At 39.1% G+C, this 24,974-nt stretch overlaps 1 protein-coding gene across 1 annotated transcript; it reads left to right on the top strand.

Annotated features, from left to right (window-relative positions):
• Positions 1-954: 954 nt before the first annotated feature.
• SLC5A7 (solute carrier family 5 member 7) lies at positions 955-17,522 on the top strand (the record flags this gene model as incomplete). Its single annotated transcript, XM_079720953.1, has 8 exons — positions 955-1,123; positions 5,572-5,685; positions 6,442-6,597; positions 10,404-10,552; positions 11,383-11,526; positions 14,646-14,799; positions 15,318-15,535; positions 16,893-17,522. Exons 1-8 carry the CDS (start codon positions 1,117-1,119, stop codon positions 17,520-17,522), a joined length of 1,572 nt encoding a protein of 523 aa, XP_079577079.1. The 5' UTR covers positions 955-1,116.
• Between the last annotated feature and the right edge of the window lie 7,452 nt (positions 17,523-24,974).

Consider the following 24,974-nt stretch of genomic DNA (forward strand, 5'->3'; position numbering starts at 1 on the left):
GGCAAAACCCACCCCACCTCCCCACCCGCCGCCGGGGCTCCCTTCGCCTCCCCAGAACCCCAGGGGGGCTGGTTCTTTCGCCCAAGGTCCGTCACCCACCTGTGTGCGCAGATATCTGAGTTTTCCCCCAGAAACTTGTTTGCGTAAATTGGGGAGCATGAATAGACGCGGTCACGTTAAGAGAGAACAAGAGAATTCCAGAAAGTAAAGGCGTTAGAACTTGGCATGTCTCTTCCAAGCGTCTTGTTTTTAGTGCCTCTGACGCTCCATTATGTTTTAGGCATCTCTGTATTTTAAATCGTTTTCTTGTATGTGCCATTAAGGGGGTGGAGGACAGATCGGAGGAACGGAGGACAGCGGATGGGGACAGTTGATAGGGAGGGAGACCCTCTAAACAACGCAACTCTTCAGTGGCTGCAGTAACTTAAACCTCGGGCACTTCACTTGTTGAAAATTGGAGGCCGTGTGGTTTTGAAATGGATTTCCCTAAAGTTGTTTTTTTTTCCCTCCCAGATATTTGCATGTCACATTACTTCTGGAACAACTCCCTGAAGTTGTTTGAAAGGAGGGGTAGGATAATGAATGAATGAGTATGGGTCAATTCTCAGAATAGTCTTTTATGATACACTTACACTACTGAGCAATTCTAGATTGAATAAGTACATAGTTCCAAAAAGCAAATACAGACACACTGTTTGTAAGTGATTTCTTGACTGTTACTGAGTTAAAACACAAGACAAGGTTAATTTTACATTGCACGAATTTTTTTAACACAAAATGATTATTCCGTAAACAGTATCTCCATTTTTTTCTGTTTCTTGAAAACCCAAAACAAGGTTCAGTTGTTGAATAGAAATAGAGTGTTGGAAAGGACACTTGGCAACCACAGGTGACCGTGCGATTTCAATGTACTTCTTCTTTAAGTGGCACAGGATGTCAGGAGCCAGCACTTTCCAGGTGGAAGGGCTGATAGCCATCGTGGTGTTCTACCTTCTCATATTGCTGGTTGGAATATGGGCTGCGTGGAGAACCAAGAACAGTGGCAGCTCGGGGGAGCGCAGCGAGGCCATCATTGTGGGTGGCCGCGACATCGGGCTGCTGGTGGGCGGATTCACCATGACAGGTGGGTTCCCACGCGCCTACCCTGGCAGCCATCCCACCCTAGCTGCTCCAGGGAAAAAGCAAATCTTGTTCTTTGTCCTTGGGGGATTCTCCGTGTTCACTATTTATATATTTAAAAAATAATTTTTTACATTTATTTAGAAGAAAATTAAAACGGTTTCAACTCAGTAGCGCTGGAACTAATGATTTTATAATCAATGACTGGACAGAATATCAGTGAAACAAATCTGGGCTATCTGGGCTGTTGAGCCGGTGGAAGCAGTAAAAACAAAGAGGTGGAGGAATGTGCAGAAGTGCCTTAGCCTGACAAGTTGTGTTTCTGTTCATTAATGTGATACAAGCAGCATCCCCTCCTGTCCATGAAGATAGGCATAAAGTTGTGACTTTGAGTTGTCTTAATGAATACTAACTAGTCAATGAACACTAACTAGTGATTTTAACTAACTAGTTAAAACTGAATAAATCAACATGGGGGCAACCCAATTCCAAATTGATGGATGTCCTGTTTTGAAACCTTATTCTCCCATGTAATGAAATAATTTACTCACAGGAAGACGATCACATGTTATGAATCCACGGCTCTGAGAAAAACATTCCCAGGAACATTGATATGAAACGAAAAAAGCCAGGGTGTGTCCTAGTAGGAATCCCTCAGTTACCAGCTGCAGCTCTTGCCCATTCAAGCCTCTCTGTGCTAGGAGCAGTCTTTCCTCCTTTGCCCAGAGGTGATTCTGATTAAGTGGTGGCTTGTTTTTCTTTTGTGTTCTTCTCGGTTGTTGAAAATAATATTGAAAAACAACAATTTAAAATTATATCTGTAATATCACCTGCAATGTATTCACTAACAGCACACATTTCATTTTAGACTCTTAGTAAGTTCTTAAATGTTAGCAACATAATCCATACTAACAGGAACTCTCAGTGGATTAATATGAGGGGAGTGCTCAGTGGAAAAATATCCCATTGCAAATCATATCGAGATGATGTCAAATTTCATTCCTGAAGTGCTAGTTAAAATTGATTCACCCTGTTTATCACAAAGTTTTCCAAACCAGTCTGGGAAGACTGCATCCCTGTTTGGCCATCTGAAACGTATAATGTTGTAGAATAACTGACAGACGATCGATTCTACCTTTCAGATACTCACATCTTGTTTGTTTAACTCTTCGCCAGCTGAACATGGTTTCATTCATTCTTCATGACATCACTATGGAAGGGCTCTGGTTACGTCAGGACCCAGCCTCCCGTGCTTAGTAAGGACCAGAGCCAGGGCTACACCCAGGTCTGGCAGCCATGCCAGGACCCCTGCAGTGACCACACCCAGCCCTCCACAGGTCTCTCCCCACTTCTTCGTGAAGGTACCCAGGGTGAAAAGAGCTCTCTTTTACCCTGTTTCTAATTTTTTCTACATACACACATATGCAGAAAAAAAAATGTGTTTTGCAAAATATTTTCTGTGATGCACAACATACAAAGTTAGAAAAATACAGAAACGTGAAGAATAAAAATCACCCACTTACCTACCACCTGCAGATGTTTACTGAAACGTTCATGTAGATTTTCTTGTTTTTTCTCTTAGTATCCAACTGCTGATGAATACACACCTTCATACCTTCATTTTCAGTTTTCATTAGAGCACAAACATTTCTTCTTCCCTCTAAAGATCCACATATGATACCGTATCTGAACTGCATTAAAGCATTGTAATTATATTTCCTTCAGATTTCTCCTATGACAAAGAAAATAAGAAGAAAAGCAAAATAGAAGGACAGAAGTTTTTGATTTCACTCAAACTGTTGAAAAGAATAAATGAGCTGTTGTATACCAAAGTATTTTGTTCATTGTAAATTATGATAATGTTCTATTACTCTAATTTAATAGTACACTTATTATGTCCATAAAGATAATATTTCAGAATTTATCTTTTATCAGAGTGATTTTTAATCTAATAGGCTATTAAATGTATAGAAAAATTTGAATTATGATATTTCTTAAAAAGTGTCATGCTCGAGCTCAGCTTTTAAAGACTTTTTTTTATCTCTCAGAACTGAAAAGAGCCTTGATCAATATCATAATTCAATTAAAAGCTGAACCTTATTATCTAAACCTTGTCAGATTCATTGGTTGTATTATTCAATAAAGAATAAAGATTGAAAATAAAAATGCATATAATTTAAAAGAATTCTTGTTCTCACTCATGAATCTGACATGAAATATACAAACATGCAAAGGACCAGATGGATAAAAATGGAGGGGCTTTAGTCATAATAAGTAACCAAGTCTGCACGTCTATATTATAACATTTGCAATCATTCAGGCACCAGTTTTCTTTCTGGAAGTGGAGAGGAGACCTACACAATGAAAAATGATCACTAATAAGTGTTGTGCTTGTAAGACCATCAGATATTTACTTAATGCAGCAAAACACTGCTGGTGTGGAGTCAAGGGTCCCAGGTGCCAGGCGGAAGGTGAGGTCTCAGGGGCTGTGCCTGTGAGAATCCGTTGCTCCAGGTCCTGGTTACTCGCCCAGTGAGGGGTGGGGGCAGTTTTTAAAATTTCAGCAGGGTTTAGGATGAGAAAAGCACATCATAGCATTTGTTATATATCAACACCATGGAAAAGCTACCGTGAAGATGGGGTGGCTGCTAAATACTCATTTGTCCACTTGAGGATTTTGTATATAAGCTCTCCATTTGGGCTTCCCTGGTGGCGCAGTGATTGAGAGTCCACCTGCCGATGCAGGGGACACGGGTTCGTGCCCCGGTCCAGGAGGATCCCACATGCCGCGGAGCGGCTGGGCCCGTGAGCCATGGCCGCTGATCCTGCGCGTCCAGAGCCTGTGCTCTGCAGCGGGAGAGGCCACAGCGGTGAGAGGTCCGCGTACCGCAAAAAAAAAAAAACCTCTCCATTTAAATGTACTTAAAATTCCTTTGCAGGAAGGTCTTTTCACGTTGACTTTTAAAAATAAGATTAACCCTTGAACATTCTCTCTACTTTGCTTTGGATTTGGATTAAACGCCAGATAAATTTTGGCAAGAAACACAATAGAAACACTTGTCTCTGGCAGTTTCATATACATATTATTTATTTTACTTACATTCTAACCGTGAAACTTCAGGGAATTTTTCAGAGTCAAATTTTATTCCCCACTGCATGATACAGCCCAGAATTCAGTCTCATATTTGATAAGCTTCATGCCAGCCTATGTTCCTCATAATTTTACACAAATTCTACCTAGGGATTATTTTAAATATTTTGACTATACTCTTAAAAGGATATAAACTGCAAAGATCTGAGTGTTCCATTAACTTTAGCTTTTCAGCAAGAATCAACTAGTCTAGTGTCTTCTCAGAGAAAATGATAGAGTTTATAGAGCATTCTTGGCCCAAACTTGTTTAATCAAAATGTCTTTTCTTTGGTTCCATGGCCCTCTTCACCTATTATGCTACAGAAATGTTATTAAATAACATCTGAAGAAGACGTATTTCTTATTATTCTTTATGAAATATCAAGCATCTCACTGAAAGACCCGGAGCAGAACAAAGAATTGCAAATGGGCATGCAGCCAATGTTGTAAATTCTCCTGAAGGCTGATCTAGCCCTAAGTGTAGGTCGGGTTCTTGGGAAGACAGAGAAGGAAAAGGTAACTTAAGCTCACTTTAGCGCACCTGGCACCCACCTCCCTCCACTCCCTTAACAGTGAAAGGGAGTGAGTACAACTTCGTTATAATTCAGAATAGATTTGCCAAAACCCTATGCACCCAGCATGCTTAGAGTGACTCTATTGGTGAAAAGCACACACACACACACAACCATGCGTGCACACGCACACACACACTCCCCTCCCACTCCTTGAAGACAATAGCCATGATCAATGAGAAAGATCAATACAATTAAAACAAAAGGCCCTTGATATGAAGACACTTGACCCCATGTTACGGAGGCAGGGGGAAAAGTCATAGTATTACTGAGAAGTAGTCATATAGTATTATATACTGTATATGATCTCAGACTTTATGATATAATAATATCATTTTAAAATGTTGATGACAATGGATTTAGAAAATATCTGGGGCAACACTGTTCAATGGGAATATGATGTAAGCCACAAATATAATCTGAAATCTTCTATATATCACTTTAAAAAACATTAAAAAATAGGTGAATTAATGTAAATAATAGAATTGCTTAATGCAGTACATTGAAAATGTTTTACTTTTGCCATGTAACCATTACAAAAACAAAAATGAGAAACCTTACATTTATTTTTCCATGCTAAGTCTTTGAAACCTGATGTGCCTTTTGCATTCTTCCAACACTTCAGACAAGCCATGTCTCCGGTGGCTGTTTCACCAGCCACTTGATGTTCAGGGCCACCGTGTGGGGCTGAGCAGATCTCAGGGATGACAGGTATGACACGTCTTCCCCTCACTTCTCATTCTGTTTCAGCCACCTGGGTCGGAGGAGGTTACATCAATGGGACAGCCGAAGCCGTGTATGTTCCAGATTACGGTCTAGCGTGGGCTCAGGCACCAATTGGATATTCCCTTAGTCTGATTTTAGGTAAGCAAAAGTTTACACCTGAGTGACTCAGTCAGTAAAGCATAAAGATCAGGAGTATAAATAACAAGTGAAATAAGTCAAACGATGTGAATAACTATTGTGGGAAATGCTACCAGAAATCCCTAAGTAGCTGTTATCAGAAAGTGGTAACACTAATGTTTAGGTGATTGGATCTCTTGATTATGGAATATGTTTAAAAAAATTCCCTTGATTGTTTTGCTATCAAAACAGTGAATTTCTTAACATAATGATGCTTTTTCTTTCCAAAATATCGTGGACATATCGTTAAAAATGAATCAACTTGAATTGTACCTGCATTTCATTTTGTAAATCAAACTAATAAAAGGTCAAGAATATTATATAACAGAGAGTTCCTAAATTTCTTTTGCACTTAGAATACTTTTGTTGGATCTTGTGCTTAATCAAATATCTGAATGCCCTGCTGGGTGACACAAATACATGAAGACATTTTACGGAGTGCAGTGCTGGTCCATGTTTTTCAATCCACATGCCTCTTCCATGCCATGTATGGCCTTGGATGCACACAACGACAATTGTATTAAGAACTTTCCACTTTGTTGCTAAATATTTCTTGGTCCTGTACTCACTGGATTTTGCAGACAGGTTCCTCAACATGTATCAGTGTTCTAAAAAATTCATTTCCCTTCAGAAATTATATATAGTAAAAGGCTGGCAAAGACTATTGTATTAGGAATTTTTCATTTTCTCATTAACGCTTGCTTTCATTTCCTTTAGGTGGTCTGTTCTTTGCCAAACCCATGCGTTCCAAGGGATATGTGACCATGTTAGACCCCTTTCAGCAGATCTATGGAAAGCGCATGGGAGGACTCCTGTTCATTCCCGCACTGATGGGGGAAATGTTCTGGGCTGCGGCCATTTTCTCTGCCTTAGGTAAGGACCAAAGAACGTCGTTCTGTGCGCATCTCTGGTTGAATGAGCATCAGATACACAGCTTTACTTTCTTCAGCCATGGGCCAGGCCACCCCCAACCTCCAGCACCTGGATTAATGCCACCACCACCCTGCTTTTCTCCCATAAGACCGAATCTGATCACGTCCCTTTCCTGCGTAAAACCAGACCTTTGAACCAGGCTAGGAAGGCTTCTTATGTCTTGGGTTTTTCCTTCTCCCTTCCTCCAGAATGGAAGTTCTGACACTTTGCAAGCACGCTGCCCTCTGCTTAGGACTCACGCCCCTCTCTCCTTTCTAGCCAACCAGGTAGTTTCTTCAGATCCGCTAGAGATGTCACTTCCTCAGGGAAGTCATCTTGAACCTGCTGGATGCCTTTCTTATGGGCTTCCTGAGGCACCAGGAATTCTGTTTCCATTGGATTTATCACTTTGTATGATTATGTGCCTATTTATCTATTTCCCAATTTCCAACCTCACAAAAGGAACTACAATTTCTTGAAGGCAGGACCTGTGTCTTATTAACACATACAGTCCTATCACAAATGAATGAATGAATGAATCACCTATAGCTACATGTTCTTCAAAAGAGAAAAAGGAAAACAACAGTCCTTCCTTTCTCAGTGTAATCCCATTACATCTTAGACTGTTGGGATTTGGAAAATGGACTTAGACTCTTTGGGGTCTAACTTACTATCAAGGTCCATCAGTGCTGAGGACAGCCTGTCTTTGGTCCTTGGATTCTCAGCCCACTGATACGACCTAGAAAATGAGAAATTTCAGTAGGAGATCTTCAGGCTCAGTACCCTCCCTGTTCATCAAGGAGAAATCTACACTGTCCTACTGAGTGTTGAGTTCCTTCCTGAAGATCAGCAGAGCTGGACGTTCCTTGTCCTTCCTCAGTGAGCCGTGTGTATGTGTGACACCCAGAACACGCTGTGTTACTCTCCATCTCCTCTTACAAATGGAAACAATGGGCTTATGTCCACAGTCAAACTCTAAGTGTACAAAACAAAAGTCAGATAAGATGAATTTCCTTCTCTGTTGCATATTAGACTACAAGCTAGTCTTCTGGTCTCAGTATTATCATCAGATCTGGTCTCTGTAATATCAGATATTAGTTTACACCACTCTTCATTCCTGTCTCTCTAGACTCTTGTATAATCATATCTTATTTTCCTGGTCTCCAACTGTAAAATGAAGGAATGACTTGATGTAGAAAAGAAGAGAACTTGACAGTTTTTAAAAAGCTGTAATAACTCAGTGAAAATGTTGCACTTTCCTGGCACTAAGTAATCATGCTCCACAACCACCACTGCCATATCCTAATGAAATTTTATATAAAAGCACAGCTCCCTTCCCACCTTGCCCTCATTAGCTAAGAAACAATGGTAGTTTATTTGTCACTGGTTTCAACACCAGAAAATGTTGGCTTTAAGAACAAACTGCCTGCTGAGTTATCAAAAAAGGAGTGGGCTGAATATCTAACAGAATACAAAATATTCACTCTCACTGAATAAAGATCAATTTATATAACAGAGCCCTGAAGGGAGAATAGAATGAATAATCTATTATTTCTAAAGTATTTTGGAAATTTAATAGCTAAACTCAACTTTGCTGCAATTAGTTATTTTTGTAAATATATGTGTCTACATCTGTGTGTGCCTGTCAACACATATGTAAAATACATTAATGTCTCTCTACACACACACATATCAAACAACGTTTATGAAAATATTACTGCTGTTCTTGAAATATGTGCTCTGGTAAAAAGAATGTGTGTGAATTTTAAATTAACACCTCTATTTTCTTCAAAAATAATAGTTGGACATAATTCAAAGTTAGTGTTTATTAGAAATAACTTGGGACAAGATCTTTTACCACCTTACTGTGAATATGTATGAATGAGCATAGTTCACCACTAAAGCTTAGGAGTATCTTAAACTATCTTCTTGGTATAAACAGACAACACCCTTACAGCTTCTTAAAGCAATGTGTATTTACACTTTTAACAGCTCAATTCAGATAATTTTTATGACTTTATTTGCAGTATATTTAGTTTTATGGCTGCATGAGTTAATTAATATTTCACAACATATCTGGAAGTATAGCTTTGATTTTACTCACTACAAATAATGGGGTGATTTAGAAAATATTTAGAGAAAAAAATCATCCCAACCTTAATAGTGGGACAAAAGTTGGTGACTTCTTTAAAACCACTGAGTTACGGCCAAATGGCAGCATTTACTAGGACCCTAAATCTTTAGGCTCCCCGTCTAGTGATCTTTCTTCTATAACATACAGCCTCCTTACCTTTTGGATGTGTAGGATTAATAGAAGTTTCACAAAAAGGTGGGAAATTAAACAGTATTCAAAAGAGGTTGGGTAATAATTGGACTTTTCATAATTCATGGGGTATGACTCTAAAATGTTGCTCTTAAAGTAGAGAACTAGACCAAAGATGAATGACAAAGAATTGTGACTAAATTTTCAACATGAAGAAAATAATCTCAGGAGAAAAAAAAAAATAACTTGTTAAATATCCATACAACAATAATTCAGTCAGTTATCCAAAGTCACTTGTAAATAATTGACCTCTTTCCCTTGTCTTCCTCTCCCAATTCCTTACTAGGCATTTCATTTCTCAACTGGTTTTTATGCAAGAAAGTAATTCAATTTTGATACCAAAGCCAAAGCACTAAGAAAAAATTTCTTGAAAAATATTTTGCATTGTTATCTTAGATCAAAATATACTGCCCTTTAGATAATGGATTTTTCATCTCAGGTGGGCTGCCTATGCTATTAGCACGCCATTGAGAAGTGATAGTAGAATGCAAGACTGCAAGAAATGATTCAAAGAAATCACAGATTTGTTGCATGTATGTTAACGTGGCAGGAATATCATTGCTGCATTTAATAATACGAAATATAAACTATACCACTTTTGAGAAGAACAGGGAAAGGGTGTGTAGAGCAGCAAGTGAATTCTGAACTGGCAGTCCAAGAACTGCAGCGGTCCAGCTGTCCATACCATAATATTCTATTGGAAATACAGACACCAACAAACACAGTAAACAAAGTCAGAAAGTCAGAAGAGCATAGATTGACTTCTAAGGCAGGTTTACAACTTTGATGATGAAAATTACTTTAAAACATGATGCTAAAATCTACGACTCTTCAGTGCACTGGCGTCCTAGGGGCAAGACTGGAATGCTCCAGCAAACAAATAAAATAAAAGTAGTCTTTCACAAAGTTGAAAAAGTTGGAAGGAACAAGTTACCAATTTTATTATTTTCTCCTACAAGTTTGTTTCAAACCTTGGTACCTTATACCATGTGTCATCTAATAAAAGCTGGCTGAGGTCAGAGTTAATGCAAAAGAGCAAATGAATGCTGATTGTAAAATGTGGAGATGGGTGGTTATGCTTATCATAAAGGCTTATTTTTCTCATGGATGTGAGTAAATATACTGCATATGTTCAACAAAGTCAGAGTTTCAGGTAGTTGGTGGCATTACTGCAAGATCTTATAGTAGTATTCAGTATAGTATGTGTCATGGATCTGTAATCAAATCGTGAATTTCAGGTGTCCCCACATAAATAAGTGAGCAAAGCACTAATTTCAGAAAGAAAGAAGATTTTTAAATATATGTATATATATATATATATGTATATGTATATGTATATGTATATGTATATAAATGCAGATATGCATGTGCATATTCAGTTTACTGAGATGGAAGAATTTGAATGTGAGACTTCACCTGGGCTGTTCTCATCCAATCCTTCCAGGAGCCACTATCAGCGTGATCATTAGCGCCGATGTGCGCGTGTCCGTCATTGTCTCCGCCCTTATCGCCACGCTGTACACCCTGGTGGGTGGGCTCTACTCCGTGGCCTACACAGATGTCGTCCAGCTCTTCTGCATTTTCGTGGGACTGGTAAGTGGGGCCGTTCACAGACTTTCTTTCTTCCTTCCTTCCCTTCTTCCTTTCTTTCTCTCTTCCATCCTTCCTTCTTTTCTTCCTTTCTCCTTTTGTGAAAGATAATGTGGTATTTTATACTAATTCAGCAAAAATTAACAGAAATGCTATTTTCCCATCATGGGTAATACACAGTAAGTCGTATACTGTTGGCAATTTTTCATTTCTCTGTGGATCAATTGGATGAAAAACCTCTAGTCACGTTGTGAGATTTTGACAGAAAAGTGCCCTCAGTTAAGTCTTAGTAAGGTCTAGGGCTTCCTCTCCTTCATGTCTCCATTTGATGGAAACACATGTGGGATCTTCCTTGAATAACTTCCCTCAGAGTTAAAATTTAAACCTTGACACTAATCTGTATTTGTCTCTTAACCCTTCCTTATATTAGCTTTGGTTAATCCATGAAACTGCTCATGGGACATAGAAATTATTTTCAATCAAATCTTCTTGGTCACTTTAAGGAATGGATATCTTCTTCTAATTCTAAGAAAACACAAAAAGTTTATATATAAACATATGTAAAGTTCTCAAATTCAACGTTTTCTTCCCAAAGGTCTCTGGTGGCTGCTCTGTACTTAATGTGAAACGGCATCATTAGCACAGAAGCTAGGTGCTACTCTAACTCTCCTAAGTCAGCGTTTCACGGTGTCCCACAGAGAACATGCTTCCAGGCCCTTCCTTGAACAAGAGGAACACTGAGCTGTGCCATCTACGAGAAAAAAATAATAAACTAAATCTTGCATGTCCCAGACAGTCACACGGCCTAACGCTCTCCCGTGCTCTGGTTGCAGTGGATCAGCGTCCCCTTCGCACTGTCACATTCTGCGGTTGCTGACATCGGGTACACGGCCGTGCACACCAAGTACCAAAAGCCCTGGCTGGGGACCATTGAGCCGTTTGAAGTCTACACGTGGCTCGATAGCTTTCTGTTGTTGGTAAGTGATGCTCTTACCCAAGGAATGCACTCTCACTTGTCCTAAAATCAAACGCACTTCCAAGATTTTAGTGTTTATACGTAACACTAAAATGCACGCTCCTGTCTATTTCTGGGTTGACTGCTTCCTGCTGGAAGAAGGATGGGGCCACTGACAAGTGTCAAAGCAATCACTTCCCTGGGGTTATGTGTGGTGTGTCCACACTTGTGCTGAACACCACGCCCTACTGCCGGATACCTCCCCCAGTCTGAGAGCCACACCATCTAAAAATTCTATTTTGTATCTTGGATTAAGGCATTAAAATCCAACTTCTTCTGAAATAAGTAATTCATTCAGCCTCTAATTAAATTTGTGGTGTCATAAGGCCTTAACTGCATGAGATACGTAGGGAAGGAAGGTGTCACCCAGGACAGATGCCAAGAAAGAAGGCTGGGAGGTCAGGCAGCTGGGAATGTGCAGAACCTGTGGGTGAAGGTGGTGGCCTTGAGGGGTGGGCATGGAAGAAATCAAGGCAGATCACAGACTGAGGGAGAGGGAGCACCAGAGAACCTCTCCCTCAGAGATTTTGTGATTTTGTGATTTTGCTAGAGGGGTTATGTATTTTAAAAAAACAATGTATTTGATTTCAAAGTAAGCAATAGATTAATTGTTATCAAAATTAAGGGGAAATTGTTTATGTTTGTTCCCTTTTTAGAAGATTCACAATATTTTGTGATTTCATTTTGTGTCTGTGGCACTTTGTTAAATTTTAACACTGAAAGTAGATGTGTCTGCCCCCGTGAAGAACTTACTGGTAAGAAGACAGGAAAACTTGTAAACTAATGTTTCCAGTGGTGGGGAGGAGGGCTTTTTCCCCAATGATTGTTAAGAAATGCATTGGCTGAAATTTTTATGGCATGGTTTATAGTTATGAATTGAATGGAGAAGGCGATTAAATATTATATGTATGTGTAATTTTACCTCCATGGCTGGTGTATTTTATGGTTATATGGGAGAGATGATGAGACTTAGAAAAACTAGGCAATTTTTTGATTATCAGTCACACCACTGTCTGAGTGACAGATTGAAACAGAGAACCAAGACCCCAAAGTCCTTTCTCCTACACCACACTGTAGTCCTCAGATTTACTCATCTTCAAGATAAGGCATTATATCCAATGGTTGCTACAATTTCTCCCATCTCAAAAACTTGTATGACTAAGTCATGTTCATCCTTCAAATTGTAAGATAAATTGAAATGAAATAATAGATGCGGAATGACTGACTGAATAAATAAACTGTAGATGCGAGCCTTGAAACGTTTCACCAATGGTCTCTGATCTTCCAGTTGCCATGGAAATGACTTGTCAAGTCCTGCTCATGGTACCCTAGAGGCATCTCCCCGTCCCACCCTAAACTTCCCCGTCCCTATATTAGCACTAGATCAAGCTCCTGGATCACCTGGCCCTACTGTGACAGCCCCTCACTGGTCTCCCCGCTGGCAGTCCACCCACATCCCACTCCTCCAAGCCCATTTCTACCTTTCCATCAGAGCTCCTGTTTGTGAGTGAAGGCCAGATTTTACCTGACTTACAAACCTGGATGACCTAAATGTCCATAGACACAGGTATGTAAATTATGATATATCAATTCACATAGTCATTGAAATTTTATTGACGAAATATTCATCAACATGGAAGATGTCAATGATATACTGATTTACAGGTTGCAAAACAAAAGGAAAAGTTTTGGAAGCATATAGATTTGAGGCATGGGGTTATGAATTTTAGAATTTCTTCTTTTGCCTTTGTTTTGTTTTGTTTGTTTGTTTGTTTTGCTTTTGAGCTTGTATGGCTTTTATAAGAAGGAAATTGTTCTGGAGCCCATATGTGACTGGCACAGATGTGACAATAATAAACAAGACAGATATCCCAGAACTCGGAGTCAGTGAGAGAGACAATCAAAGAAGCAACTTCAATACATTGTGATGTGGGAAGTTCCCGCCTCAATTCATTCACTCACATGATAAATATTTACTGCACACTGACTCTACACCAGTGAGAGGATTCTCCAGCCTCCTCTCTCACCACCCACACACACCCTGACCTCTACCCATACCAAACACACGGTGGTCTAATGGCTGCCTCTTTGTTTTTTTCTTTTTCTTTTTCATATTGGGTTCTTTCCCAAGAACTCTCCTCCCTCTCCATCTCCACCTAGTGACACCCTCTTGATGCTTAAGGGGACTCAAATGCTGTTTCTGTAGGTTACCATGCCTCTGTCTTCCTCCCACCTTTCCCCTCCCTCTGTTACCCCCAGATGATTGTTTCTCATTATTGTTCCCATATGTACCTCTTTGTAGCATCAACAAATTACACGCAAGTTCAGTGTCTGCAAACTTTTTTATTGTATATCCTCAGTAAGAATGTAAGGCACGGCCCCAAGGTAGGGATAGGAATTATAAAGTGCTTACATGTACTGTACTAGCACGTCGTGTAAATCATTTAATAAAACAGCAATATAACATTTAGGTATGAGGTAGAAATGAATATAAAGAGAAATTCTAGTATCTTCTTGATACTCTATATTGTCTTGAGCCTCTGCACACCCCAGTCTAGAAAACACCATAATGCACTGACTCTCCCAGTGGACAGTGATCTCAAGAGCAGGAACCATTTTTCACTCATCTTTGGGCTCTGACAACCATTACATTGCCTGGCACATGATTGGAATCCAGAAATATTCATTGGGTGTTTTGAATCAAATTAAACTTCATGGTTTCAGAGTCTTAATTTTTTGAGATAACTTTGTGGTTGTTAAAACTTCCAGATAAGAACAAATTGAAGGTTTCTGGGTAGTTGTATATCATGCAGCTTAAAGTAGGTAAATTAAGCAAAAAATAATATTGTGCTACATAATTATGAGAGAAAAGAACTTGAGAAATTCTGCACAACTGAACCTATGACAATGACTTAGTGACAGCAGTGGAGACAAGTGGCACGTAGGACCATTTTCTACACTTCAGAGCCATACATGTGACTATTCTGAATGTGATTGTTAAAAAAAAAATCTCATTTTAAAAATACCTAATAGATGCTATTTGCCTCCAATTCATTTTGAGTCCCCGTGGTTCCCACGCAGATGCTGGGTGGAATCCCATGGCAAGCCTACTTCCAGAGGGTCCTGTCTTCGTCCTCAGCCACCTACGCTCAAGTGCTGTCCTTCCTGGCAGCTTTTGGGTGCATGGTGATGGCTCTGCCAGCCATACTCATTGGAGCCATTGGCGCATCAACAGGTAAATCTCTTGCAGCTTCACTAATTGACTCACTCAGGCTTCATCCAAGTCACCAGTTACCACTCAGCTGCCCTCCCTCCCCCACTTTCCCTCTTCCCCCCACACAATTAATGATTTCTCATATGTTCATATATCTACCTTTGTAATATGTCAACAAATTGTCTTATAGTTCAGACACCACTGTAACATTGAAGATGAGAATTATATATTAAATATATATTTAATTATATATATATATATATATTTCACACCACCATATTCTGTTCAGGTCTTGTGCATAAGACTAACTGTAACCTATTAGAAGCTGGAATATATGAGACAATTTCACTGGACTAGTACGTGGACTTCCCACCTAATTAAACTAACATGCCCTATTAGACTAATTAGATTTCCCACTGATTAGACTAGTTTATAGGTTCTGATTTTATTTTGAAAGCTACCTAGTAAATAGGATGACCCCAGATCGATGGATGGATGGATGGCTCTTTGCTTGTGGTGTTTGTTGTTTCTATCCACAGACTGGAGCCAGACTGGATACGGGCCTCTCGACCCCAAGGACAACCAACAGGCAGACATGATCTTGCCGATTGTCCTGAAGTATCTCTGCCCTGTGTACATTTCTTACTTTGGTCTTGGAGCCGTTTCCGCTGCTGTCATGTCATCAGCAGATTCTTCCATCTTGTCAGCAAGTTCGATGTTTGCTCGCAACATCTACCAGCTTTCCTTCAGACAAAATGTAAGAACAGTGTTTTCAACATAATGTTATTGCTCTTGTTCTCATCCTTGCACTTACTGTGTAGGTGTTTCTCTATACTTATTAATAGTCTGCATGAAAATCTGACCCTACTTTGATTCAGCGCTTTATTTATGCTGTAGATGAGGTTTTTAATGCATGTTGTCATTCAGGCTAATACTGAAGGGCACTAATCAATATAACTATTTCCCAAGAGGTACAGTCATATTGCAATAATTTAAACGTTTTCTCTTTCTAATGAACGAGCAATGAAACCTAAAATAACTTAGAAAAACTTTGAGTTTAACTAAATACGATAAGAAATTCAGGAACCCTGGCAGAGGCAGAAGATAATGAGTAATTATTTCACGGGTGTTGGTCTCACACCTGTCCTGCTCTTCACTTGAACCCCAAGTCCTCCTTTGTCAGAAAACAGCCTCTCAATCTGATTTTCCTTATTGAATGCAAGGGCGCAGAGCAGCACGATCGGGCTCACTGAGGGGCCCAGAGCCCCCCTCCACCTTCTTCCTTGACTCAGGCTTGCCTTTCACTAGGTTTTCTAGGTCATAGTTAACAAAATGGTCCCACTTGTTTTTTAAGGCGGTTACCCTCCAGGAAGAGAGGAAGACAAGATAGGCTACAACCTCTCACTGCCACGTGAAAAACTATTCCTTAACGTGGAAAGTAAAGAAATCCTCCCCTGCATTATCATTCCCCTACAAGGACCCAGCGCGCATCTCACGTCTCCCTCTGACATACTCAGCGAAGAGCGCGCGAGGGCTCTGCTTACTGCATACGGGTCACTGAAGCGTCTCCCAAGGTGGCCCAGGGAGGCTGCCTAGATTGCTCGCTTCACATGCTGTGGTTTCGGCCGGTTTTACCCATAGACTGAGCGTTCCGAACCAGGGGGATTCTTCTTTTTTTTTTTTAAAGAAGATGTTGGGGGTAGGAGTTTATTAATTAATTTTATTTATTTTTGGCTGTGTTGGTCTTCGTTTCTGTGCGAGGGCTTTCTCTAGTTGCGGTGAGCGGGGACCACTCTTCATCGCGGTGTGCGGGCCTCTCACTGTCGCGGCGTCTCTTGTTGCGGAGCACAGGCTCCAGACGCGCAGGCTCAGTAGTTGTGGCTCACGGGCCTAGTTGCTCCGCGGCATGTGGGATCTTCCCAGACCAGGGCTCGAACCCGTATCCCCTGCATTGGCAGGCAGATTCTCAACCACTGCGCCACCAGGGGCACCACCAGGGAAGCCCCCAGGGGGATTCTTTAGAGCAGCTTTAAAACACAGGAAGGCATCTCATGCTCCTCCTAGAGGAGCCAGCACATCCTGAGAAAAACTGACTCGCTGTCGATTTCCTGCAGGCTTCCGACAAGGAGCTCGTCTGGGTCATGCGCGTCACGGTGTTCGTGTTCGGAGCTTCTGCAATGACCATGGCCTTGCTGACGAAGACGGTGTACGGGCTCTGGTACCTCAGCTCCGACCTCGTATACATCATCATCTTCCCGCAGCTGCTCTGTGTGCTCTTCGTCAAGGGGACCAACACGTACGGGGCCGTGGCGGGTTACATTTCTGGCCTTTTCCTGAGAGTAACCGGCGGGGAGCCATACCTGAACCTGCAGCCCTTGATCTTTTACCCTGGTTATTACATTGATAAAAGCGGCATATATAATCAGAGATTCCCATTTAAAACCCTTGCCATGGTGACCTCATTCTTATCCAACATTTGCATCTCTTATTTAGCCAAATACCTATTTGAAAGTGGAACCTTGCCACCAAAAGTAGATGTATTTGATGCTGTCGTTGCAAGGCACAGTGAAGAAAACATGGATAGGACAATTCTGGTCAGAAATGAAAATATTAAGCTAGATGAACTTGCACCTGTGAAGCCTCGGCAGAGCGTAACTCTCAGCTCGACTTTCACCAATCAGGAGGCCCTCCTCAACGTGGATTCCAGTCCAGAGGGGTCTGGGACTGAAGATAATTTACAATAAACACAACCTCGCTGCTTTCCTAGACGGAGCACTATAGCAGGCTAGTCCCGGAAGGATGGTTTGTGGCATATAAAATATATTTTAAAAATAACGTTCAGGAGGACAAAAATCCATATAATAGTGTAATTGCACATCCAAGACAAGCCAGAAGGAAGCACCCCTGAAGCAGCATCTCTCTCTCCCTCGTGGACACATCTCATCCTCATTTGATTTCGACTCTCAGTAGTTTTGTTAAGTATTCAAACATGAATAAAACCCCACTCAAAGAATGGAGAGCCAAAAAGAGTGTTCACCTTTATTATGGAAAAAGGAAGTAGATGTGAGAAAGCCAAGGAGACTGGAGAGCCTTGATACCGACCTTGTTTGCGAATGTCCTGTGAGTCTAGTTTAACTCTCACACTGAAGTTGTGAGAATAAATCCCCATCACTCCAGTGAATGGTGCTGCGAATTAATCAGCTGATTTCCCTGATGTGATGAATAATTCCTTCTTTCATGTTCTTAATTATAACATTCGCTGAATATGCAATTTGTTTTTCTTTTAGTAGCAGTATGTATTATTCTGAGTGCAGGCAAAGCAGACACACACAAAAAATATTGTGTTGTGGCATTTCTTGACATGCAAGATGATAGGAACGTAGATTCCGTCCTGATAGAGGATCCCTGGTTCCTTGGGGTGTGTCTAAAACTACCATACAACTACCATATGCATTGGGGAAAGCACCTACGGCGAGAAAGGCATGATTATTAGGCAAACTTACAGCAATAAATCAAGAAGGCCACTAAGCAGAAAGCGACAGGAACAACAGTGAACTTTTACCTTCATCTGAAGTTTAGAAAATTTTGCTTCATGAGAAAAGAAGTAATCTGTTGACTTGCTATGTATTAGTATTGGAAGTGAAATTGAGCCATTTGTAAGGTGAGATAGCTACACACCAATCAAGCTTAGTCCAGTACCTCCTGATAGTAGTAAGATTAGAAAAACGAAACCACTCGATTTTGAATGTTAGTTAATGAGGATGATTTAGTGTCAAGAGAGCTACTCTGCGGCCCTTTTTTGCAAAAACCAGTCTTAGGTACTGGACAGATCACCACTACAAATCGTATATAGTGAATTTTAAAATGCAGGAGAAAGTAAAATTAAGTCCTAAAGGGAAGAAGGACTTAATTTTAACATTTGGTGTCTACATAACTTTCATGAGGTTGGTCATTAAATATTATTTTACTCCTTTTCTGGAGTTAAAAAATATGTGTATATTTATATGTAATGGTTTGTATCCATTTTCGAATTTTAAATGCTTTCCCATCAGTCACATTATAGAAATAACTGGAGCTGCGTCTACAAAAGCAGAGTGAGCTGATCAGTGGAAAAATTATCTAAGCATTTGATCCAGTTAAAGAAAGGCAGCCTGAATTACTCAAACTAAAGCACTTTTTCCAAAAAATATTTCTTTTTTTGTGATTCATAAACAAAGTGAAAATTCAGTGTTCGACATTAAGTATAAAAGTTGTGTTTGGGAAGCTAGAATTCCTTTTTTTTATTGCAATTGTCCAAAAGCATCAAATAATACTCTCCTTTGTTATTAAACATGAATTAAATTTACAGGGTAATTTTTAAAATGTGAAATTAAATAATTTTCCCATATTTTTAATGCTTTATTCAAGCTTGATGGTAAATGTGACATTGCATTCAGAATCTTTACAAAACATCGTCTGTAACCTAAATGAAAAGGGAATTTTTTTGTACCCATCTCTTTGCTCAGAATGGAGTGCTGGAAAGGAGCAGTTTTTGGAACCAGTAAGTGTGGGAGTCCCAAGTTTCTCGGACATGGGTTGAGAGAAGAAACAGAGGCAAGAAACACATTTTTTAAAAACTACAAAGGTGGAAATATTTGACAGGTGAAGGTAGTTAATTGATGGGGACTGCAGCTCCTGGCAAGGGTGATACTTCATATGTGCCTCTTTCCAGCACTCTACCTGAATAATTATTTTCACCCTCTCCATCATCATAAATTTTTGTTTCAACCCCTTTAGGCACATGCTTTCATAGAAACACATCACCCATGTTATAGTAGAGTGAAACAGGGAAGTATGGTCTCTACCGATATTATATTTTACAATTTTGTTGGGCAACAGTTGTCCAAATGACCATATTTAAATCCAGTGAAAAAGAATTAATACTAATAGTGAAAATTTCTTCCATTCCATTCATTTTGTAATAGTAGAAAGATAAAGGGGGGAAAGCATCTACCTTGTCCAAGATATTAAAAACTAGAAAACTTAAATAATTTAAGCTAATAAATAATGTTCTGTGTTTATTTAACTTTTTCTTTCCTACTCTCAAACTAGATATACAAAAAAAAACTAGGTTAGGGTAAAATACACCAGTAAATGGCTAAATATTAGCAAGATAATTCTTTTAAAAGAACACAAAAAAAGTTGAGGATCAAAAGGAATGAAACAACAGTCGTAGGGTCTTTATTTAGGATCATTTACACACAAATCCCCCAGTTTCTAAGGAAGGAACAAAATTGTGAAACATGGTAGACAACGCTTTATGCTCATCATTTGCTCTGTCTCGACATCACGGGTAATGCACGCGGCTTTGTAGTCTTCTGTCTTTCCTCAGTGGGCCTAATTTTCAAAAACCCATTCTCAATGAAAATAAAAGAGCAACATCTCAGACACTGGGTGTATTAACCTTTGGAGGCAATACCTGTGGATAAAGCGTTAGAATAAAACACATATTTTATTTTCATACTTTTACAATAAGTGTAACATGTTTCTTGTGTCATTTTAGTGTTTCTTTTCACACATGCTTTTCAAAATATCAAGCTTGTAGCCGGACTGAAGTGTTAGGAGCAAACTTTCAAACACTCCATGTTAACATCCAACTTCACTGCTACACTTATAAGTAATGAATTTGATGTGACTATCAAATGACTGTAAGCTTGAAATAAGTGAATCTAATGTAATGGCTGTTAGCTTTTTTTATTTGGAAATAATGAACTAGCACTGTATTTTAAACATAAATGTGACTTTTTCTTTTTAGTCTTTAAGAAAATTTACTCTGATATAATGTATAATTTATTGCAAGTTTGCTACTGAATAGACAGATACATATAACAGTTCTAAACATATATTTTTGTCTGTCAAAGTATTATATAAATTGTGCTTAAAATAAGTAGATTTGCAACTGTCTGTGTAAATGTTTTAAATGTAATGGTACTGTATTAAATTGTGCTGGTGCAATTCAGGATATAATTGTCTAGGATTGGCTTTTGGGGCCCTCTCTTATAAGGAATATAAATGGTGCTGCAAGACAGTAATGCACCGGAACTGAAGTAAACCATCTCATCACCGGAACATATGAAAATGCTAAATGGAAATGCTGCACCTCACATAAATCTTGGGGAAATATATGATATCATAGCTCCAAAAAATGTGAATTATTTTGCTTGGAAAAGAAGTTCTATCACTGTACCCAGGCCTCTCTTTAAATCAAAGAAATCAACAGACATTATATCTATACCGTTAATATCAAGAAGATCTGCTTTTTAAAAACCATAGTAACTGATAATTGTTGATTTAGGATATGCAGCCAATCATTAGGCGATGAACTTGTTCTTTTTGTGCTCCAAGTATATACTTCATATCTCTTATCTAACTCCCTCAGGAGTCTTTAAAAGTATAATTATATAAACTCTCAGAAGAACCTTTGCCCCTTACACCTCAGTCATAAGCATTTGTGCCTACAGATGTATATACAGGGAGTAGGGGCCCCGAGTAACCTAAAGAATGAATGAAGAAAAGAAAAATAGTTTTGGCAGGAAACTGTTAACCACCTGAGATAACATCAGTTTGGTCTGCCATATGGACACATTTCTGGAGAGCATGTACATTTGCTTTATCATAAATCTATACTATAGGGGAAATTATTAAGAGCTAGAAAAGAGAATTTAGAATATGATATTGGAGCTTGTATCTGCCTTCTTCATTTTGACCATTGTATTAAGAGAGTTTAAATTGACCATCAGCATTCTCCTAAGACAGATATTGTGAGAGAAATCCAGGGAGCTACAGGGTAATGAAAAATGATTATTCCTTCCTTTTTTATACAGTCATGTAAAGAAAAACTCCAAAATAGTGAAAACAGTCATCTCATATTACTCATATTCCCTAAAGTCAAAGAGTGTATGGAAATTTTATGTTGATTTTTAGTTGGAAAACTATGGTTACCTATTTAAAAGAAGTACTGCATTATGTATTTTGAAGCCAAAATACTCTGTTGGTTTAGTAGTTTTTGATCTAGAAGTAGATAAAAACTAGTTAGGACTAAAGGCCTAATGATAGAGTAGTGGGTTTTAATGAAAGGAGTAATTGGAAAGATCCCCCTAAGAGTGCTGTGAATGCAGCTGAAGTGAGCCACAGCACAAGAATCAGACTCCTGGCTTCTGGCCTGAAAATGGACATAGCTGGGAGAATTACTGAAATCTCTTGGGCTCTGTTTTGTCCTTTTAAGGCTTCTGATTCAGATCATCTTTAATGTCTCTTAAATCTCTAAATTTTGATGACACTCTAATTTGGAAACCCGGGTAGGGACCACAGCATAACTTGGGGTCAGCAGACAGGAGGGAGACCACAGAGTAGGACACATGTGGCTTTGATAGCAGCTCTGCCTTAGACTGAGGGTCCAACAGCTGTGCGATCAGGCCAAGTCTCTGAACCTCTGGGGCCTCAGTTTCCCAAATGAGGTTCACAGTTACCTGTCATTAGGCTTAAATTATAGGATACATAAGAGACTACATGGTAGAACACACCTTAAAATGCAAAGATGTAGAACTATAAACAGAGATCTCCAACTGAGAAAATTGTGACAAAGCATATCTAGCTACTTGGGAAACCATTCTGACTTTGAATCTTGTCATATTCAACTAGTTTTAAGCATGGATTCTAAGTTAGGGATGAAGAAAGGAGAGTCATGTTTTAAAGTATATTGAGCTAGAGATCATATTTGCTCTATTGGGCTTTTCAAGGACCTAATTTAACAGAATTTTAGTGCTGCTCTGAATGCACCAAATTGTGGATCGCATATGAATATGGCTGAACTAGGAGCGGCGAAGTCTATGGAAAGCTGACCTCTATTCATACTGGGATTTTCAGGCAATACCACCTCCCAAGAGTACTTTGTACTGAGAATAAGGAGTAGAAAGTCTACGGGAGGTGTGCAGGTTTGGAAAAGTCATTTTAAAATTCTTTAATTTAGTTGCTCTCTATATTTCTGATCATTCCATTAAAAAGCATCATGATTCAAACAATTCTTTACAAGGTAATAAAAATTATAGATTGAAAAAGCAAATTTTGTTCTTCAAATACCACCCAAAGCTGAACTTCAAAGTCCATAAATGTATATGCCTGGGTGTGAGTGGGAAAGAGTGCTGATGGAAACCAATAAAAATTAACATGAAATTTAAAGACATCAAGGTAAAGAAAGTATTGCAAACCATATTACTCTATATAGGTTAAAATGTCCCAGGCCTAGATGGCCAAGGGCATAAAATATAAGCTATGACTTAAGTGCAGGGAACAATCTGGGTTGAATCCATGCAAGGCAATCACAATCCCACCACATTTGTTTGTGTTCTTGGAGCTTGAAGAGATACAATGGACGCTGCAGCCTCTATTTTCTGCTAATCAACAGTAAGTTGAAATTTAGCCTTCGGAAAAAATCTGACCTACATAGGCTTCCATTTTACAACAACTTTGTTTTCATATACTTTAGTTTTTAGAGTAAAATTTCTATTAAATGATACTACGTTTGGTAAGTATTTCCCACATTTCATTTTTCCGAAAGAACTAGAGATTTTAAAACATAGTATAAAATAAAAACATCTGTGTGTGTGTCTGCTTCACGCACATTTGATTCAGTCTTCTATTCCTTTTACACCTAGTATCTACAAAACAATTCTGAGATCAGTTATTTAGAAAGATGGCTTTAAAAAACCCTTTAAAATTCACTTTAGTTTACTCTATCTTCTAATTTAAGAAAAAAATTAGAGACTTTTAAACAATGATGTCTGAAATAAAAGCAAGTTTTCAACATTCGTTGAAAACGAATTAGGGCTTGTACTTTCTAGCCTTTACCACCTCCTGAACCAAGGAGTTAGGAGATGCAGCCCCTCACTCCTGGTTTTGCTCCTGTTTGATCTTCAATGAGCTAATTGACCTGTCTTGGGCCCAAGTCACTTTCTATAAATGATGATCTATAGGGCATCTCTCTGGCTTGGAATTTAACAACTACATGAGTCTACAGCTTCCCTCCGTATCAGTCCAGACGTACTTCATTACTCATCCTAGAACTACTCAAATTATTTGCTTTCCAATATCTCAAATTCAGTGTTTTCTGTGAACTGAAGAATTATGGAAATGGAAGAGTACCTTGTGGTGATGGATCTGTTCTGTATCTTGATTTGGGTGAAGGGAATTTAGAATGGCTGGCAGAGAAGGGGGACAATGAGCATTAGCTGTGACCCTGAAACCAAGTGCGGTGGTGGGGCTGTAGTTGGTACCATTTGCTTTCCTCCTCCAAGTTTCCCCCAGGAAAAGAGATCCACTGGAATCCTGAAAGATGCACTTAAAACTTCTGGACCCCTCAGTAATGCTTGTCTACTCCCTCCTTCTAAGTGGTCCTTCAGAGCACATTGAAAGATACCAGTGAAGGATCCTCACCAACTCCTGAGTCCGCCTACTCAAATATTAGAAATTCCCTACTATTCAATAAACAGTCATCTTGTTGGGCAAAATCTGCATTTCCTTTAAACTTGATCTCTGTAACAAACTGCAAAGTTAAGCTTCCTTTCCCCCAGTTTTGACTGAAAACAAAACCGGAATTAGAAAAGATACATGCACCCCAACGTTCATAGCAGCACTATTTACAATAGCCAAGACATGGAAGCAACCTAAGTGTCCATGGACAGATGAATGGATAAAGAAGAAGTGGTACATTATACAATGGAATATTACTCAGCCATAAAAAGAATGAAATAATACCATTTGCAGCAACATCGATGGACCTAGAGATTATTATACTTAGTGAAGTAAGTCAGACAGAGAAAGACAAATATCACATGATATCACTTATATGTGGAATCTAAAAAAAAGATACAAATGAACTTATTTACAAAACAGAAATAGGCTCACAGACTTAGAAAACAAACTTAGGGTTACCAAAGGAAAAAGACGGGGAAGTATAGTTAGAATTTTAGGATTAGCAGATACACACTACTAAATATAAAATAGATAAATAACAAGGACCCAATGTCTAGCACAGGGAACTATATTCAATACCTTGTAATAACCTATAATGGAAAATGATCTGAAAAATTATATATAGATATAGGTAACGATATGTAACTGAATCACTTTGTTGTATACCTGAAACTAACACAACATTG

This window comes from Hyperoodon ampullatus, assembly GCF_949752795.1.
Source record: "Hyperoodon ampullatus genome assembly, chromosome: 15".
Lineage (NCBI taxonomy): Eukaryota > Metazoa > Chordata > Mammalia > Artiodactyla > Ziphiidae > Hyperoodon > Hyperoodon ampullatus.